The sequence below is a fragment of the Corvus cornix genome, chromosome 3, assembly GCF_000738735.6.
Source record: "Corvus cornix cornix isolate S_Up_H32 chromosome 3, ASM73873v5, whole genome shotgun sequence".
NCBI classification, from domain to species: Eukaryota; Metazoa; Chordata; class Aves; order Passeriformes; family Corvidae; genus Corvus; species Corvus cornix.
Window position 1 is genome coordinate 70,274,180 of NC_047056.1, and position 18,680 is coordinate 70,292,859.

Below are 18,680 nucleotides of genomic sequence, written 5' to 3' on the forward strand. Positions count from 1 at the left end.
GTGGAACAGTTTCTTAGGAAGTGCATCTTTTGCCATTGTTCTCAAGAAGTAGCCCCTAAAATAACACCTGAGCAAATGAAGCATTCAGTTTTCTGAATATTTCACAGGGTTTTTTTCTATTTCACTTTTGCTATGTATAGCCAGTAATATAATTGAGTATTTGTAAAATTTCATTACCTTAATGGCTGTGGTTATAAGTTTGAAAAGTAATCTTTTAGAGAAGTTAAATTAGAGGATTAAGTGACCCAGCTTATTAACTTATTAATTTAATAAAATTCTAAAGATAAGGCTTCATCTGTAATTGTGATAATGTTAGAAACAGTCTCCTTTTAGATCAGTAAGAGTCCTGTTGCATTGCAATGAATATCAGTTTTGAGATTAAAACTGCTTAACTTTGCCTTAATTCCTAATCAGTGCATTCCTCAAATAGGTTTATCCTTTACCTTAGTGGCCTTTTGCACCTGTACTGGTTTTTAAAGCTAATGCTTATGTTAAGCTTTCCCAAAGTTAGACTCTGCTGGGGTTAGTGTATGTCTGTATGGAAAGAGTATAATTTTTGGTGATTCTTGGCCATGGCACTACTGGAAAATTTTATGTTTAGATTTCAGTCTGTTTTCTGTCCTCCCACTTCTGCATGAAAAAATACTTCTAAAAAAAAAAAAAGAGTGATTTCTGCCACTTCCCTCATGGATGTCTGTGGCTTACAAACAGTAGCTTGTAGCAGAATGATTGCTGCAGAACATGGAAAGACTGAAACTGAGACTGATAGCAGAATATGTCGTCATAGGTATCATTGTATCATCAAGTCTAGATTAGAGTCTTTCCCAAAAATACACTGCAAGAATATTTTTAAAGCATCGAGGCATGGTGCTGTCAAGAAAAGAATTGTGAGTGTTTGAGGTTCTGTCTCAATGTCATGTTGACCAAGCAACTAACAGCCTGAGGAGGAAGTTTTCCATTCAGTTCTGATGAATTTTCAGTGGCCTACCAAAGATCTTTACACCAGTTTCCACAAAGTCCATGCAATATTCTTGTCTCTGAATCATCTCACATCTGAATTTGCCTTCCTCATAGTAGCAATCAGACACATCTTTCTGCTTTTCTGGTCTGCCCAGCAGACCAAAGTCAATGTTTACTGCTTGAGTTCTTGAACCAAATACCTGTCATTAAACTAGGTAAATATTGTCTTTCTTGGAGGTAAACTGCACAGCTGTTTCTAACACCTGGTTAGTAGTTCTTTTTCTTATGGAACTGCTGTTTGCCTTGTAATTAACAGAATGGTCTGGGAAATACTGATATGCTATCTATGTGAAACAGAGGGCTTTTCAGAGATGACTGAGCATCAATGAAGAAGATAAAAACTAAAGAAACTGAAGAGAGGCTGAATCTGATGAAAGTCAAAGGTCATTCAGCATCTCAAGACAATCACTATACCTGGCAAATGAGTTCTGGGTAATTGGGGTCTGTTCCTCTTATGTTTGCTCCCTTAATATACAGCACCAAATTGGCAGTTGTCTGGTGGTGAACACAAGTACTTCAGGAGTCAAAAATATTTACAGGCTTTGAGATATATATGTGCATGTTACATACGTGTATGTGTGTGTGTGTGTATATATATATAAAAAAATAAATCTAATGGAATATTAAAGCCAAGTTTTGGAAGAAAGGTTTTTTCTCTTTTTTTAGTCAAAACCCCTCAGTTTTCAGAGAAATTGTCTTTGAAAGATTTAAGACAAACATTTAAAAGTGCCTGTATTTAATATTTCTGTGACAGTTAACGAGAATATGTATCCAAGATCAATGCCAGAATATGTAGCAAATAGATATTCAAAAGAAAACAAAATTATTCTAAGAAATTGAAGCAATGAAAACTTTTGGGTATATGATGTTTTATTCTGCATGAGATGCATATTGTGGGAAAGGACTCTGAAGAGCCAGCAGTACTGCCACTTCACCACTAAATTAGAATAGGTATTGGCACTGCCTGCTTTTCTTAAATAGAGGTATTTGTTACAGCTTTTTCTTTCACAGCCATGAATAATCATCATGGAGGAATTTGCTGCTAAATAGCTTTGGCCCTTACCTAAATTATAATATGAAAATGAATTTTCACAGAACAGGTACATGAAAAGAGAGTACTGGTGAAATCTCTTCAACAAAAGCACTGGAGGAGCTTATATAGGGAAGTGGTGGAGTCACCATCCATGGAGGTCTTTAAAAGATATGTAAATGTGACAGGACATGGTTTAGCACTGGACTTGACAGTCCTGGGTTTAGTTTGGACTTGATGATCTTAAAGGTCTTTTCTAACCTAATGATTCTGTGATTCTAAGGTGATGTCCTCCAGAAGTGATATTTGCAATGTCAACTTCATTCTCTTTATAGCTGAAGGAGTGGAAGAACACAAGTTCCATTTTCAAGGCTTTATTTGAAGTCTGTTTCTCAAACATAGTAAGATTCCTGTTGAGAGTGCATAGTAGGATAAAAAGCAATCAGATCTACATTGGGTGAAATGCTATCCTAGTATTATCTGAAACTACTTTTTTTTTTTTTTTTTGAGTGCATATTTAACATATATTAACTTTCATCTTTGGATATGTGGGGTATTCTAGAGGTGCATTTTCATGACAAGGCAGTTAATATACAGTTTTGCAGGACTGGAGGTTATGGTGGCTGGTATATAGTCAGCCTATATATATATATACACACACATACATACATATATACACACATACATACATATATACACCTGGAGTGTGGCTTGAACAGGCAATACACTTTTAAAAAGTGAAAATACATTTTTGTGATGATTTGGTTGCAATTCAAAGCTGTTAGCAATGGCGATAAGAGTCTAAGATTAGTCTGGATGGCCTCTCTTAGTCTCCCAAGAACATAACTATTTATAATAGAGAAATCTGTTCCTAGTACAATCAGTAAACTTAACTCTTACCTGAGAGAGTATTTGTCACCAGCTCTGTAGCCTTGATTGTGTTATTTCAGAGATGAGAAAAGTTGTTGTTGGTGCTGCAGATGTAAATATGTAAAATCAACTGTGGTCTTCCTCCAGCAGCTGCTGGTGTCACAGATTGACAGGGAACTCTGGGGATCATGTAGTCCAAACCCCCTGCTCAAGCAGGGTCAGCTAGAGATAGTTGCCCAGAACTACGTCCAGACAGATTTTAAATATCACCAAAAATGGAGACTTGGCAACCCCTTTGGGCAACCTGATCCATTGTTGGATGGCCTCACAGTAGAATGTTTTCCTGTATCCAGATTGCATTTCATGTTTTTGTTTGTGCCTGTTGCCTCATCCTGTCAATGGGCACTGCTGAGGAGAATTTGGCTCCCTCACCTCCCATCAGGTGTTTATACCCATTGTACTGTAGAAGAGGCTAAAGTAGATATGCTTTGTAAATAGAGCAATAGATTATATATCTTCCCCTCTCTTTTCACTGCTGTAAAGCTTGTCTTTAAAGTGAACCTTTCCATGGTAAATTTTTTAGTAAAAGTGCCTTTACATCTGGAGTGGTTTTAGTGTAATAATGTGGTAAAATGCTTAAGGTTTTAGCAGTCGTGTAAATGAGTTAATTGTATTTTTAATCAAAATGCTGATGTATTTGACTTCCTGTTGGCTAACAAGAATATTGAATTTCTGGGTGAACTGTAACTGCTTGTTAATATTAGTGTTTTGAAATTCAACAGCATTTCACTTGGAGCCTAGAATCTGCTACCCCTGGTAAAGCGGGTTGTTGATTTGTTTGTTTAACAAACATCTGCAGCTTCATTAAGTTGATTTCATCTGTCAGATGCTAAATGATCTTACTTCTGATTCACCTTTGTTCAGGTACAGACTGTTCAAAATAGTTAATGCTACTTGCAGGTACAATTTGTGTTACTCACTTTAATCCTCAATTCATTTGTGAGCATAGCCCAGTTTAATGGTTGTCTGCCAGCAGCATGACTGGGAACAGTGTTTTATAGCCATGCTCTCCTGACTCACTTATGGATGGGGAGGTGTTTATATCTACAGAGCCCTGTAGTCACGATACCTTCTTTGTTCACTGTTGAAATGACCCATCCAAAATGGTCCAGCTGAAGTACTCGGGTATTTCTCTATCCTGGGTCACTCAGTTGTTGAGTACTTTAGTGCGAGGATATGCTGCCATGGATCTGCAGTGGTAATAAGAAACTGTGAAAGGTATCACATGGAGGTAGACAAGGAAAGCAATATTTCATCTGTTGGTTATGTTGTCATTAAGGAAAATGAGTGAATAATGCTCTAAAAGTCTTTACCCTGATTAAATACAATTCTGTAGATAGTGCTGCATCAGCATAAAAAGGGCAACCTAACTGGTGAAAATCCCTTAGGCAGACTGACCTTAAGGTAGATATTCAACAATATTAGCAGTTTTCAAATTGACAGCTGCTGATTATTTTTTATGTCTTAGAAGCACCTTTTTAACAAGTAGTGGGGTTGGGTGATGTGTTTACACTATATTGTTATATTGTATTTTGCTACTAATTCATCATTAACAGAATTAAGAAAACCATAACTGTGTTTTCCAAGACCACCTAAAGCATTCTAGAAAGCAAATTGCTGTCCTTTCTGTGTGTATCAACTAAGAGAGAGCCAGCTTCAAAAAACAGTAAAGCTCAAGATGATTTCAAATAATAAATCCAATAGGATTTGATAAACATTAGATTAAAAAAAACATTCTGTAGGCTGGCACACTTGGTTACCTGTATGACTAATGATGTTTGAGGAGATTACCAGGAAAGAAAATTGAATTTCACTGTTCTTGGAACTCCTTGCAGTTTTCGCTCCTTTTTTTTTTTGTGTTGGTTTTTTTTTTAGGCGTTCTTGAGCAATCAAAATCCAATATCAGCGCTTTGCTAAGTTTTGTCTTTAGCTTCCTAGTGTTGCAATGTTGCATGCAGTAGAGTATTTAAGGGCTTTCTGTGGAATTTTTAAGTGTTGAAGTATTTCCCAAATTAGTGCTTTTTTTGGGGAAGGAAGTCAAATGCAAGCTGAAGGAATTTTTATCTGTGTATTTAATGGTTCCTGACCATCTAATTTTCTTCTTTATTTGTGTGGAGAAGTCCTGCTACATTTTTAAATCTACACATCAGCAGCAAGGATTGCGGTCTGTCATAGCAGATGTGTGAGGAAAGGATATTGTTTTAACATAAGGATGGAAGGAATTACTTGTGGCCCTTCTCAGAAGGAATTTGGCAAAGCTAAGGAAGTTTGTCAAAGAGAAATTGTGAGGGATGAAGAACAAAGATATACCCATTGCTGTGTTCTTCCTGGTGCTGTTTCCTGTCTTCCCACAAGAGCTTCATCCTTGCTGTGATGTTCCCCTTGAAAATATCCAATGGAGTCTGGAGAGACATGATATTACTACTCTGAAACAGAGTGGTCTGTGTAATCAATTCCATTTCGGCTGCTGAATTTAAAATAAAATGACCATTCTTTGAGTGGAGCTCAGATTCATTCCTTTTTGTAAACTAGAAGGAAAACCAGGAGAAAAACCATAAGTAGTGTTATGTTGCAGTAAACTTGAAACAAAGTATTTTGAAGATAAGTGAAGGGAGCAAAGTGCTTGAATTGCTAAACTGATGGCACCAATGTCATCTTTTCATCCAGGTTGTTTAAAAACCCTGGGAAGGATGAGTGGGGCTTGGAGTCCATTCTTTTTACTGTGCTTGATGGAGTGTGAATAGTATTTTTTAACTCTGAAGAAAGTATTCTACTGAAATGTCTTATATTCTGTGATTTCCCTGCATTCCTTCCAGCGTAGAGTATCACTTCCATTAAAATACACCTCTTTTTCTATAGACAGAGTTGAATGTCCCAGGACAGTCAACTGCAGTCATGAACTGGGCTGCTGTACCTGCAACAGTGAACATGTGGCCCTATTCTGTAACACCATGTATGGTGCTTTGGGAATTCTGAACTCTGAATTATCTTACAGATATGTCCTCAGTAAACTACATGGAGTTCTGATTTCAGGAAAAGGAAGGAAGACAATCATTAAGTGATTGGTTGGATGTCCTGAGTAATTTTCTGAACTAAATGAATTACCAACATTTTTATTATTTCTTCAAGTAATATATAGAAATTTTAAGCTTGAGCAATTAGACTCAAAGTAAACTTAAAGAGCCTTTGAAGGGGTTAAAGCTGTGCCTTTTTGACAAACAAGTTACTACACCAGAAAAGGGTAAATTAAGTTTCAACAAATTTCTGATTTTTAACCCTACAGAACTCTTCTGGAACTGAAACACAGCACAGTCTTTTGGACTATTTCATATTTGAATGAATTGGAGAGGTCAGAGCATGTGTTCTACCTTGCTGTGGAATGAGCAATCAAATGGTTGTGTCCAGAATTTACATCATGTTTTACACTTAGCCTGCCTAGATAGTAGGAGAGATTTTAGCTTTAACAATCTATCTCTTTTCCCTGTATTCATACTAAACTGATGGACTTTGTGTTGACTTTTAAGAAGTAGAAGAGATCACTTCCCTACAAAAAATGTTGAAGGAATACCTCCTTGGGAAAAAAAAAAACCCACACTAGCAGAACTGTCACAAAATGTGTTTAAAGGGTGTGAAATCACTTGCATGTGCATTTGTTAGCCCCTGGGCCATACCCAGTCGTGGGGACACTGGAGGAGCAGAAGACAGCACTTTGGAAGATGCTGATGCGGAGTGGAAAATGAAAAATAGAGTGGAAGTTTATTTTCTCTCAATGTGAGGTTGCTTCTGCTCATCTTGAGTACCTGTGAGGAGCCAGGCTTCTCAAAACCATGTTGAGGAGTGGAAAATAATGGGAAGAGAGGTTATGAATAGGCTGCCTTTGGTCTCTTTTGAGTTGCTGTTTTTAAGCACTAATTCTGGCAATCCTTTCTTCTCTTTCCTCGTCTCTGAACTTTTTTTAAATGGAGCTCAACTGTCAAATTAAAAGAGAAGCAGTTGAGAGCACTTCATTTTTCATCTAACTTTCTTACTGCTCAGACTTGCATCTCAAAAATGTCAGCACTGGTCAGAAAGGCAGTGATGAGAATGAAGACAGCTTGGATACTGTTTTCTGCTCTTACACTGGCATACTGCATGATTTTCTGGAAAATCAGTTCACTGTTGCCATTTTCCCCTTATATAAAATGGTAGGGAATAAATTTAACAGGGGATGTTGATTACTTTCAGATTTTTTGATGGAAAGTGCTACATAAGAGCTAGACAGTGTATCATTCCATGAATACTACTGAATCTGTAATAATTTTTCTTCCTCTGTCATTTTGGGATGCAGAAGAAAATTGCCTGGTTTCCTCGTTTCTCATTTCTTTCCCCAGCTCTCAGGACCCCCGGCCACTGACGTTAAGCAGGAGATGCTTTTTGTAGATCAGATTAAGGATTGGTGAGGTAACAGAGCCTCATACAAGTATCTAACTGTGTTCTTGAAACTGGAATTTCATTCCTCTTAGTGATCTGTATGGCCTTATATTTACCTTAAAAGTATTCTTTATATATATTTGGAGAGAAAGGAGGTAATATTAATACTAAATTCTCACTAACATATAGTGTTCAATATGTCACTGGTATTTAATATAATAAGGATTCTTCTAAACAGTTGATGTGTAATTCTCCTAAGATGTTTTATAAACTCTAAGAGGAAGAGGTACAATTGTTCACAAATGTTTCACCAAGCTTGCTTTAAGTCAGTTAAAATTGCCTTTGAGGGTAGACTTGCACTAAAATGAGGGAGGAGAGATGGAAAAAGAAACCCCAAAACAGGGTCCTGCTCAGTCTAGAGTTTCAGGCAAGAGAGGAAAAGGTTTAGTTATCCAGAGCCAGCTGCATTGTTAAAAGTTCATACTATCACTTTGACATTTAGAGTAGGACTCTGTGTCTTTGTAAATTCCTCTTCGTATTACCAGTGTAGGTCTCTTAGCTCAGACCATTTCACAAACCATAACATTTTTGAGTGAGTGATTGATCTGTATTATGTGTCCTAGCCATCAGAAGAATCTTGGGATGTTGCTTGTATAAACTGTAATACAATCTGATCCTGGGCATTTAGTTACAGACTTTCATAGACCTATTGGCGATACTCAGTCCTCCTGGATTTGGGAATAAGGCTTATCTGATACCTTAAAAAACAGGGGGGGCAGGGGGTGAGTGTTGTTGTTCAAAAAAAAAAAAAAAAAGAGCCCCTCATTTTCTCTGATCCCCACTTAAATAACTCAACACATCTGGTAACACTGTAGGATCATTGTCCTTTCAGTTCCTTCAAAGCTCATATTGCTACAATATTTCTTCGGTGTCTAGTTTCCTAAAGGGCAATGTGATTTTTTTTTTCAGGCTGTTTTTGTAGGTCTTGCAAATTAACCCATATGCATTGCAAGAAAAAACATGACTTTTAATCAGCACCATTTCTAAAGTTAGCGCTTGCTGTGTGTATATGAATATGTATATGAACCAGTGTTTAAAAAAAAGAAAACACAACCTTTCTGCTAGTATTCAAAACTAGCATACAAATGTGTTTTTATTATCAAATAAAGCGTGCCTAAATGTTAGAATATCTTTCTGTTAGGGCTTTTATCATTTGACTTCTTGTCTTCAGTTACAAGAATGATAAAAATTGAAACTAAATCTTTTAATTCAGCAAGAACTACATTGAATTTTAGGAAGCAAAAAGAGGAATCAGATATAGACTCATATGCATAAGAAATTACACATTCAAGAAATTAAAACTTTGTGAGCAACCAAAGAGGTAGCCTTAAGGTGTGCTTATTTGAAATGCCCGCATTTAATTTTACAATAAATCTGAGTATTTTGTTCCAATTAAGATAGTTCATGTGCACAACTTTAAATTTTACAGTAGTTCCAGGGAGACCGTGGACTACTTGTTTTACATTCTGGATCAAGTTCAGATTTTTAGGCTTCGCTTGAATAAAATAAAAAGTCTGAACCCTGAAGATAATACAGATTGATAAATCTGATTTAAACATTCCCGTGTTGCAGACTTTCAGTGTATGTGGTACAGCTGAGCCTCAGGCCATGCGCTAAATACATCCACAGTGCATTCCCAGGGCACCCGAATACCAAGTGATCACGTTTGAAAGGTTACCTTTCTATGGATTCTGACTTTTCTGTATTAGCCACGAAGATTAGAATTTTAACAGCTCCCAAGGAGAGGTATTGTGAAGTATTTACTTGGCAGGAAAAAAACAAAACAAAACAAAGCCCAGATGAGGTACTGTCTCATATTCATGAACTGGGATTTATTAGTTCTGTGAACGTCCTTGTGAGAATACACTCTATAGTTCACACTGTAGGAAAAACAAGTCTTGTTTTTCATTTATATTAACTTAAAACTTTGATAGAAGAGTTACTGTAGTAGAGGTTTTAGCACAGACGTATCACAGAATATATCTCAGTAAATCCTGAAGTCTTTCACAATTAGCTTTCTTCATGGTTTATCTCTCTGGAAATCTGGCAGTAGCTTTGTTAGTCAATTTGGTGATAATTAAAGATGTAAGGCTTTTTCTCCTTTTCTTTTACAGGTTGTGGAACTAATTTCAAGTGCTATTGGTGACTTAGTTCAAGGTATATATTATGAAAATTCAAAATCATCTGAGGTAAGAATTTCACTAGATTTATGTACCCAAGGCATTTGGTGATATTAATGTGTGACTATGGTAAATATGATGACTTTCTCACCTGTTTAAAAGGAGGGAGAGGGAGGAAGAGTTACTAGTCCTAGTGGGTTTCAGCAGTAACATCGTTACGACACCTGTAAGCTCTGATGGAAGTTTCTAGAAATGCTCAAGGAGGAACTATTTTGTCTTTGTGGGTGCTTAATAAAGTACTATCGTTTCATTACCAGGAGCTCTAGGCACACCTTACTACAGGCTTTCCAAATGCTTCCAGAGGTTCCTAGTCAAGGTTCTGTTAGAGGTATTTATTACAATGTTGTCAACATAATTAATATTTTCATGTCAAACCTGTTGTTTCCAAGCCCAAAGTGGTTTACAGAATGCTTCTTCATGAACTTATAACATGTCCTTTCTTCTGAGTTTTGTCCTGGAGTATTAGGAGTGTAGCACTGTGTTCTTCTCCATCAGAAGTCACCGTGCACATATTTCAGAAATCAGCATGGACCAAGAAAATAGCTGCCAGCGTTTCCCAACAAATAATCTTGTTTTTCTTTAAGGGCAATTGCAGATATTCTGTGTTATTGTCTGACAAGAACTGTAGTGAAAATTGGTCAAATTACATCTAGGTTTTTTTTATCTTTACTAGAATATTTAAGGAAATTTCTAGAGGCCATTCTTGGAGTAGGCTTGCATATTGGAGCAAAAAAGAGTTTTTTTCATTTAATGTGGCTGTATCTTAACACATGCAATAAAATCAGTAGTTTAAAGTTGCCATGACTTCTGCAGGTTTTATGATAAGAGTTTTCAGTCCCTGATGAGTACTGTGTATATGTGAGTACCAATCTTGAAATCCACTGAAGCAGATAGATTCACTTCTAGTGGCATTGTCTCATGTGCCTTGGAGACCTGAGCCTTACGGTTCAGCAGGTGTTGTGTACTGAAATTGCAGCTCTGGTTTACTATTGCTGTGTTGTTGTATGTAGCAAAATTGATACTGTGGTAAAATCCGGTTCTCATGGGTTGCTGATAGAGTAGATGCCTGCCCTGATGCCTCTGCACCAACCAAACCAGTGGGCAAGTGGAGAGTGCCACTGGATAACAGCACTGTGTTCTGGAGAGTGCTGCTCCCTTGGACACTCCCTGTCTCTCCTGCTCTGCAGCAGCAAAGTCATGTCACTAAAACTAAAACATATCACCTCGCTGAGGTGTATCCCTGTCATTTTGACTGAAACCAGTAGGGAAGGGAATGACCACGCTGCTGAGCTGAGCGAGAGCCTCCAGCAGGACAGCAGTAATGGCACACTCAGGAGCTGCCTGGGGCCCACAGCTCCCTGGGATCCATAGAGAGGACAGAATGCCTGCAGTGTCCTCTGGCACCCCTCAGGAGTGGATCCTGGGTGGAAGCATGGCAGGACGGCAATGCTGGGAACTTGGCAGTGCTTCTGCACCTGCTGTGTTTAACCTGTGGATAAACTGACCTCAGCCTTCAGTGTTGCTCCCAAGGATTGTGCTCACAGTTACCTGTTAAAATAGATGACTTCTTTGAGACTTTTTGTAAAGAATGGTTAAAATTTTGTTTTCCATATTCCAGCAGGTTTCTAGATACAAGTAGATTGCAGGTATATTTTAAAAACGCTCACCTACTTTCTACTTTTTCATGTGTAGAAATAAAGCTTTACAGATTCATCTCAGCAATGAAACTGCATTTTATTGTAACCATGGCCCCTGTATAAATGTGAAATCTTGTGGACTTATTTGGCTTCCTGCCACTGCTGAAGATACTAATGTTTTCTTTCTTAGTCATTCTTTTTCTGTTTTCTGTTGCCTTACTGAAGCCCTCCACATGTGTGGATTGCAAGGGGAAGTGTGAGATAAACTAAGTGCAGCTGCATGACATTTACCCTGCCCTGGCCCAATTACAAATAGCAAAGACTTATTTTGTTTCAGTGACTATTTCTGTCTAAGGAGAGTGGAAAGTACACTGTACCCTTCCTAAGGGGAACCCAGTTAACTCAAAACACAATTAATGTGGTGGCGTAATAGAGACATTTACATGACAGTATCTGAAGTTCAGCCTTTATAATGGGTAGTGTGTGGCTTCTGATGAGACCTACAACAAGGTGTGGCATCTGCTTTAATTTTTTCTGTCTTGTTCTCTGAGAAATTTAGTTCCATGTTGTGCTGAGACATATCCCTACTACTCTCCTCGTGCTGTTCTGCCAGGGCAGTGTCCCATTCATGTCCTGAACATTTCTTTAGTGAAGACTGGCAAATAGACTTGTTCAGTTGTTGGTCTGTCTTATTTGTGTCCTTTGTGCATCTTTCCTCCTTCCCTAATTGCAATTTGGTTGAAAAAAAAATTGTGAACTACGTGTCCCAGAGGTAAGACAAATGCTTAAATATGCTCCACAACTAAATCTCAAATGCCAAATTTTTTTTTCTTTTTAGGAATAGGGCACAGGGATGATAGCAATGGCATTTTCATTGCTGGGAATGTCTTAAATTTGGAAAAGCAGAAGGATATCTTCTCACCCTGTTTTTTTTTCCCTGAGGCAGGAAAACTGTACTTCGTATGTTAAATGTCCTTAATGCAGTTGTTTGTAGTTCTATGGTACCATAAAACAAACTACCTTAGCACTAAGATGTTTTGAACTTTGCTGAATGTCTACCTGAATGGTAGACAAAAATGCAAAAATATCTCTGCAAAGTTAACCTTTCTTTTCTGAGACCCTAAGTTCATGTTTACAAAAAAAAAAGTTTCAGTCTTCTTCATTTGGACAGCCCAGTAGGAAAGTTGAAAGAATCATTTGACCTAACAAGACTGGCCTGATTTACTCCTGAATACATATAATGGATATAATTATCTGACAGCTCCATTACCACTTTTTTTTTCCTCTGCACAACCACATGCAATCCTACAGCTGTCCCATGTTAGTACATTCTGTTTGATCATTCTTCATCTTTTCTGCATAGGCTAGTCATTAGATCTGTGTGGAACCAGGAAAGAAAAAGCTAATATTTAACTTTCCATCATTATTTGAAGTGACAATCCAAACTATGAAGTGTAGGCTTTGACACATCCTGAAGGTTAAGGCTTGTCATTCATGTTCAAAGTAACAAACAGCTGCTGTGGTTTAAGACATTGCATTAGCAATATTAAGCTTATATTGGACTATTAGCTGGAGCTGAAAGGGTTGATGTGATAAACTATTGCAGTTTTCTGTGCTAAATCCCTTCTCAGCCCAAAATTCTGCAAGTGAAGGACATTCTTCCCAGTTCCTGTTTGCCTTTCCTAAATCTAGGTCTAATTTGGGAGTAAAAATTTTGCCTTAGTGAGTGCAAAGGTGAAAGTTGTCAAGTCTGGCCGTCAGTTGTGATCGTGGTATCTATTTTTAGCAGGAAAAACCCATTGCTCTGAGTCTCTGTTTCCAAATTTTAGGAGGCTGAAGGCTTCTAAAAGGTTTGCTAACTCAGAGAATACAGTCATATTTATAAACCCCCTCTGTTTTAATATTCCAGATCATTTAACAAATACTAATGGAGGTTACTTAATATTCCTGTCAGTTCACTGAACATGGGCAAGAGATACAAGGAAGCTCAAGGTCAAACAGCAGAACCAAGGGAGGGACTTCAGTGTATTGACTCTTCTGCTTTACCTTCCAGAATGTTCCTGTAATCTTAAAGCATGAGGGACTTTGAGGGGAAATCACTTGCTTGGGTTTTGGCGATTTTTCCTTGTCTTCAGACTATCTAGCTGATGATAAATGTGCGTTAGCAAAGCTCATTATAGTGTCAAAATGGAGCCATTATGTAAGACGGGACCGTTCCCAACATGTTCCACTGGTGGCCAGAAGAGCTCTTAGGAATTTTTGGTGCAATTGTGTGAAAGTTGTGCATAACTAATATGTAAAACAAGTTTAAAAAATAAATGCATTAGTAGCAAGTACTCATTGTATCAAACAGTGAATTAACAGGTATTTCTTTTAGATCACTGTAGGGTTTTTTAATGAAGATAAGTTTATTTTCTGGGAAAGGATGGGCTACATGCTGTGCCAATACTTCTTTGATGTTTTGTCCCTGGCCCTGCTTTGCGGAGTAATGTTTTGGAATACTGCACATGTTCATCAACTGGACTGCTATGAGTCTGTATTTTAAGTAAGGGATTCATTTCTAATTTTACTACAGGAGGTAAATCAAATATATTTTGAGTCATGTAAACCACCTTTTAGCAGGGCAGCAGAGCCAGAGTTTTCACTTTTTTTAAACAAATGTTTTTGTTGCAAGGCAAAAGGAAAGCATAAAATATGGAATTTAAGTAAAGAGCATCTGTGAAAAGAATAGGAAAATGTGTTAGGGGAAAAAAAGCATAGCTAGAAAGAAGGCCAGTGTTATTTATTTACTGCTTTTGTTCTTTTAAATACTAAGTTTTTCCAGAGAGATTTAAAAGTAACAGATGTGAAGAGGTATTTATCTTTATGATAAGTTTACAAACTTCGTTTTTAAAACCGGGTCTTTTTTTTGTACAGTGTCATGATAAAAGTCGTCAGTGGCTTGCTTTATTGACCCATTTGCAGACACCCTTGTTCCTCCAAAAGCAGTGAAGACGGGTATTAATAGACCAATAAAACATGCCCTGTCATGTTCAGCAAGCATGAATACATCTGCTGAAAGCTTATGTGAACCATGTGTGAAATGTTTTACAGGGTCTTGCTGCTGGTAGAGTGATTCATAGTTGCATTGGATTTTATTTATGTAAAATAGAAGTTCTTGAATTACCTAATTTAAAACTTTGAATATGCAATGTAAAATTATTTCTGTGTGTTACTGTGGATTATTTGCCCATTGAGAACTGAACTAATGTTTGATATAAGTGATTCAGACATTTGGATCATTTTGTGCAACAGCAGATGGTTAAGAAAGAGCTGCCATGGTATGCAAATAAATGAAGGGCTCCCTTACAAACTATAGCTGAAGTTTAAAGTCTCCGACTTCTGCTCCTTCTTGGTTTTGCAAATGGGTTTGTGCACTTTTAAGACATGTTTTTCATTCATATTTCCTTAATACGTTTTTGGCTGAAGCTCATATAAGAATCTTCGTCGGCGTGATAAACTGAGTTACTGTAAGTGTTGCTTTTGTACTGGGGATCCTTGATATGCTCACTAAGAGCTGCCCTTCCTGATGGTTATGATTGCATATTTTGTCCTGCAATTTCATTTTCTACAAGTTTTTTGTTTCCTGAGATGATTGTTTTAAACAGGGTTTAAATTATGGAAGTAGTTTAATAAAAAAAAAATCTCAAATAGACAATTTCTAACAAAACAGTAACTGACCTTGCCAACAGTAAAATGGGAGCACCCTCAGCTGTTCTTCATTTCCCATTGGAAATGATGATCAACAGAGCTGGATTTGGATATTTTCCCTGTACTCTCTTGCTGACATTATGTAAACTGTAACTGAAGTTGGCTGTTTTCTTCCAGTGATGGTGAGGGGTTCAGCTCTCTTCATCCCACCACCTCTTGCCACCCTGACAGCATCAGGGGTGCTTGCGATCTGTACCCATTTCTTGGTGACAGAACTTGTGAATGAGGTCATTCTGCAGGCATTAGTTAATCGAATGTCTGAGCACTATCAACTACAACTAAAATTAATTTGACTTCAGAGAGGTTTTTATATGAGAGTCTTAGGAGTCTTTTGGGCCAGGTGATGTCCGCTTTTATACACACTGCTGACAAAACAAAGCTTACAAAGCAGTGAAAATTTCTCTAGAAAGAAAGAGCTGTCAAGATGTCAGATTTTACAGCCTTTGCAATCTAGAACCGGTTAGGGTTTTCCCTTGATGTTTTTTAAATAGTGTTTAGATCTTGTCCTACATACCCTTGTAAGAATGTGGTGTGGTTGGTGGACACTTTATGTACAACATGAGAGTTAAGCTTGGAAAAAAATGGCATTGTTGGAAAATTTTGCTGAAGAAAGGATGTGTCTGCCTCTGTCTTAAGCAGCAGAAGCTTTAAGGGGTATGTGGTCATAAGAAGTTTTGTGATTAAAATCAGCTATATTCTGGCAAGCAAGATCATATGCTAAAGCACATCCATATGGACATAACTGGCTTGTTTTGTAGCTCAGAGACTTGCAATAGTTATGTTTTTAAGATTTCAGTCTTCAAATTTGTGTTCAATTCTTGTGTGTTTTTTGAAGTTATATGCTCATTTTGGGTGCTTGAAGCTTTTGCATAATGTTCATGTAGTGGACAGTAACTTTTTCTGCCATGATTTCCAATCCTGTTAATGAAATTCATACTTGTTTAGGAATATAATTTTGTAAGAAATCATAGAATTAATTTTCTTGTATACATTGAGTTGCAGTGACTGTTTAAGCTTCTTCAATTCCTTCAGTTGATACTGGATAATGTCTGCATTGCTCTTGCTGCTCAAAGGCTTCAAAAAGCAAACATTTTCAACTTAGGGAATCTTCTGAAAGATTTCTTTAACTTCAAAATTGTTTCAGGATACCTTTCTAGAGTATTTTTTTCTTATTTGGATGTAAAACCAATGATTATAAAAATCACTGCCAATTTTCAATATCATCCAGTGAATTTCAGTAAATACTGTTTTTTCACTGAGCAGATTGGTTGTTAAGGAAAAGATTGTGTTTCGTCTTCCAACAGCTCCTGATTTTAAATTTAAAATAAATTGACCTATATCTAAATGGAAAAAAAAGGGACTTGATATATGGGAAACTACTTGAATTAAATGCTCATTTTGACATTTTGCCAGTCAGGGGAATTTGCACATGCTCTGGGCTGAGTTAAGATATTAAAACAAAAATACAGAAACAGAGGAAAGTTTAGGCTCGACTTTGTAAGTTGTTATATGCATAATAGCAAACATGTGGTTTCTCTGTTCTTCACTTTCCTTGTATAACTTAATAGTATGTCTGAAAGCAAAGGTATTTTGATACAGCTCTGTGTTACTTGGCATTGCAGAATTCTCCTACTTTTTCCATTAGTCTCAAATTATCTTCTCCCTTGTAACACAGCACTTCTGGGTGATATCCATAAGGGAGGAAAATTAGAGCTGAACGGATGGATTCTATTTCATTTGTTACTGATTTCATGACAGATAATACCTTGCTAGAAAACTATAGGGTCACACAGAATTACTTCTTGCTCATTTCTAAGTAATTTAATTGACATCACTTTGAGGGAAGAGGTTTGTTGTACAAGAGGGGTTTTTATATTACTCTTTTAAAGAATATCTTTTGGCTTAGTGTATGTTACAGATGTAGCTGAACTGAGAAATTACAAAATTTTTAACATTTTTGTGCTTTAAATTTTTTTTCTGTAGCTTCTCATTACTGATTTTATTTTTTTCTAAGCAAAACAGCTGTGATCTTTTCTGGTTTGGGTTTTTTTTCCCCTCCTTAGAGAGTACCTGAGGGTGTGACAGTATGTAAGACAGATTAAAGTAATGTCTAGCTTTGAAGACATGAGTGAATTAGTGGCATATTAACACCTTATGAGTCAAAGGAATGGCAGCTGAATTTGGATTTTGGGAGAAAGTATTTGATTTGTGTTAATTAAAACACTGTGGAAAGTAATCCAAATAAATACTTTAGATACAAAAGATTTTGAGACGTGTTGAGCATCTCTGACCTTACAGTCAAGGTGATAAAGTTCAGTAGATTCATCACTGAAATGCCTCTACCAGTCCCTGAGAAAGTTAATTAATCCCTGATACCCCTGACACTTCTAAATTGCAACTTTATTTATTTTTTAATACTTTCTGTCATTCCTCACCCTTAATATGGGAGCAGAAGAGGTACAAGTCCTCCCTCACAAACCTTCATTTTTTTCAGTGCAGTCTATAAGAATTTTTAACACCTGTTGTAATTAGTTTTTTTCTTGACTACAAAGGAGAAATTGTAGGAACTTCTCAAGTTTGTTTGGGATTGTTGGTTCTTGGTAATTGGGAAGGGGCTGAACTTCAGGTGTACTCCAGGGTGGTCTGCTTTTTGAGTTTGTTTTGTTGTTTTGGAGTTTTGGTTGTGGGGGTTTTTCTCTCCCCAGTCCCTCATGAGGGCAATAGTTGGCTGTTAAAGTTCAGTGTGATGATACAGTCATTAAAAAAGATTTATATTGAATCTGTTGACAGCTCCACATATTTTGTATTTTTTGAGAAGAAAATTTTGTTTGAAGCTGCCAGTATATTTATTCTGATACTTTCGTGTATTCATCCCCAAAAGAATTTATTGGCACCATGGCACCCAGAGTTCTGTTTGTTACTTACCACACATTACTCACCTGTGCCACACTGTTAACTTCTGTGAGCTGACACATGTTCAGTTTTGGTGTTTTCATGTTAGTCTTTGTTTCATTTTCAGGAGAACTGCCTTACAGATGACATCGGCATATCTAGGTGGAAGGAGCAGGTTTTCCTGTCACACAGTGCTTTGCTGGCAAAGAGCTGCCAGGCTGCAATGGAACTAGCAAAGCACAGCGTTGAGATCCAGGACATGGCATTCCAGTATGGCAAGCATATGTCTATGAGCCATAAGGTACACCTTTTCCTTTTGTTCTGGGAGCTTAAATATAGAAAGGCTTGTAAGATGTGTTGCTCGTGAGCTCTGTCATATACTGCATGACTTACGCTGTGGGCTTTGGCCAGCAGGTGAGTGTTGGGAAATTTGTCTGCTGTATGGAGTGAGGATGTTTGCAGAAACTGTTGGTATGAACAGTGCTTGTGAACTACCAAAATTGCACTCCTGGCAACGGAGCTCATTACATTCAAGGCTCTGTTAACTTCCTCTAGCACATCTTTCTGCAGCAGCTTAAAACTTTACCTTCTCTGCTCCTGCATTATTCCGAAACCCACTGTCCCATTCACAGGAGTTGCAGGAGGAAACATGTCATAGGATATGTTAAATTGGAAGGGACCCACAAGGATCATCAAGTCCAACTCCTGGCCCTGCCCAGGACCATCCCCAAGAGCCACACCATATGCCCAAGAGCATTGTCCAAATGCTTC

The 18,680-nt window shown here is 37.4% G+C and overlaps 1 protein-coding gene across 3 annotated transcripts in view; it reads left to right on the plus strand.

The window, feature by feature from the left end:
* The window catches only part of PDSS2 (decaprenyl diphosphate synthase subunit 2), a 117,161-nt gene that overhangs the window by 80,084 nt on the left and 18,397 nt on the right, over nt 1-18,680 (plus strand). For all 3 annotated transcript variants that reach the window (XM_039568946.1, XM_039568945.1, XM_039568947.1), the window contains 2 exons: nt 9,565-9,639; nt 18,037-18,210. In XM_039568946.1, the coding sequence (XP_039424880.1) occupies nt 9,565-9,639; nt 18,037-18,210 (249 nt within the window). The remainder of the gene's footprint in view (nt 1-9,564; nt 9,640-18,036; nt 18,211-18,680) is intronic.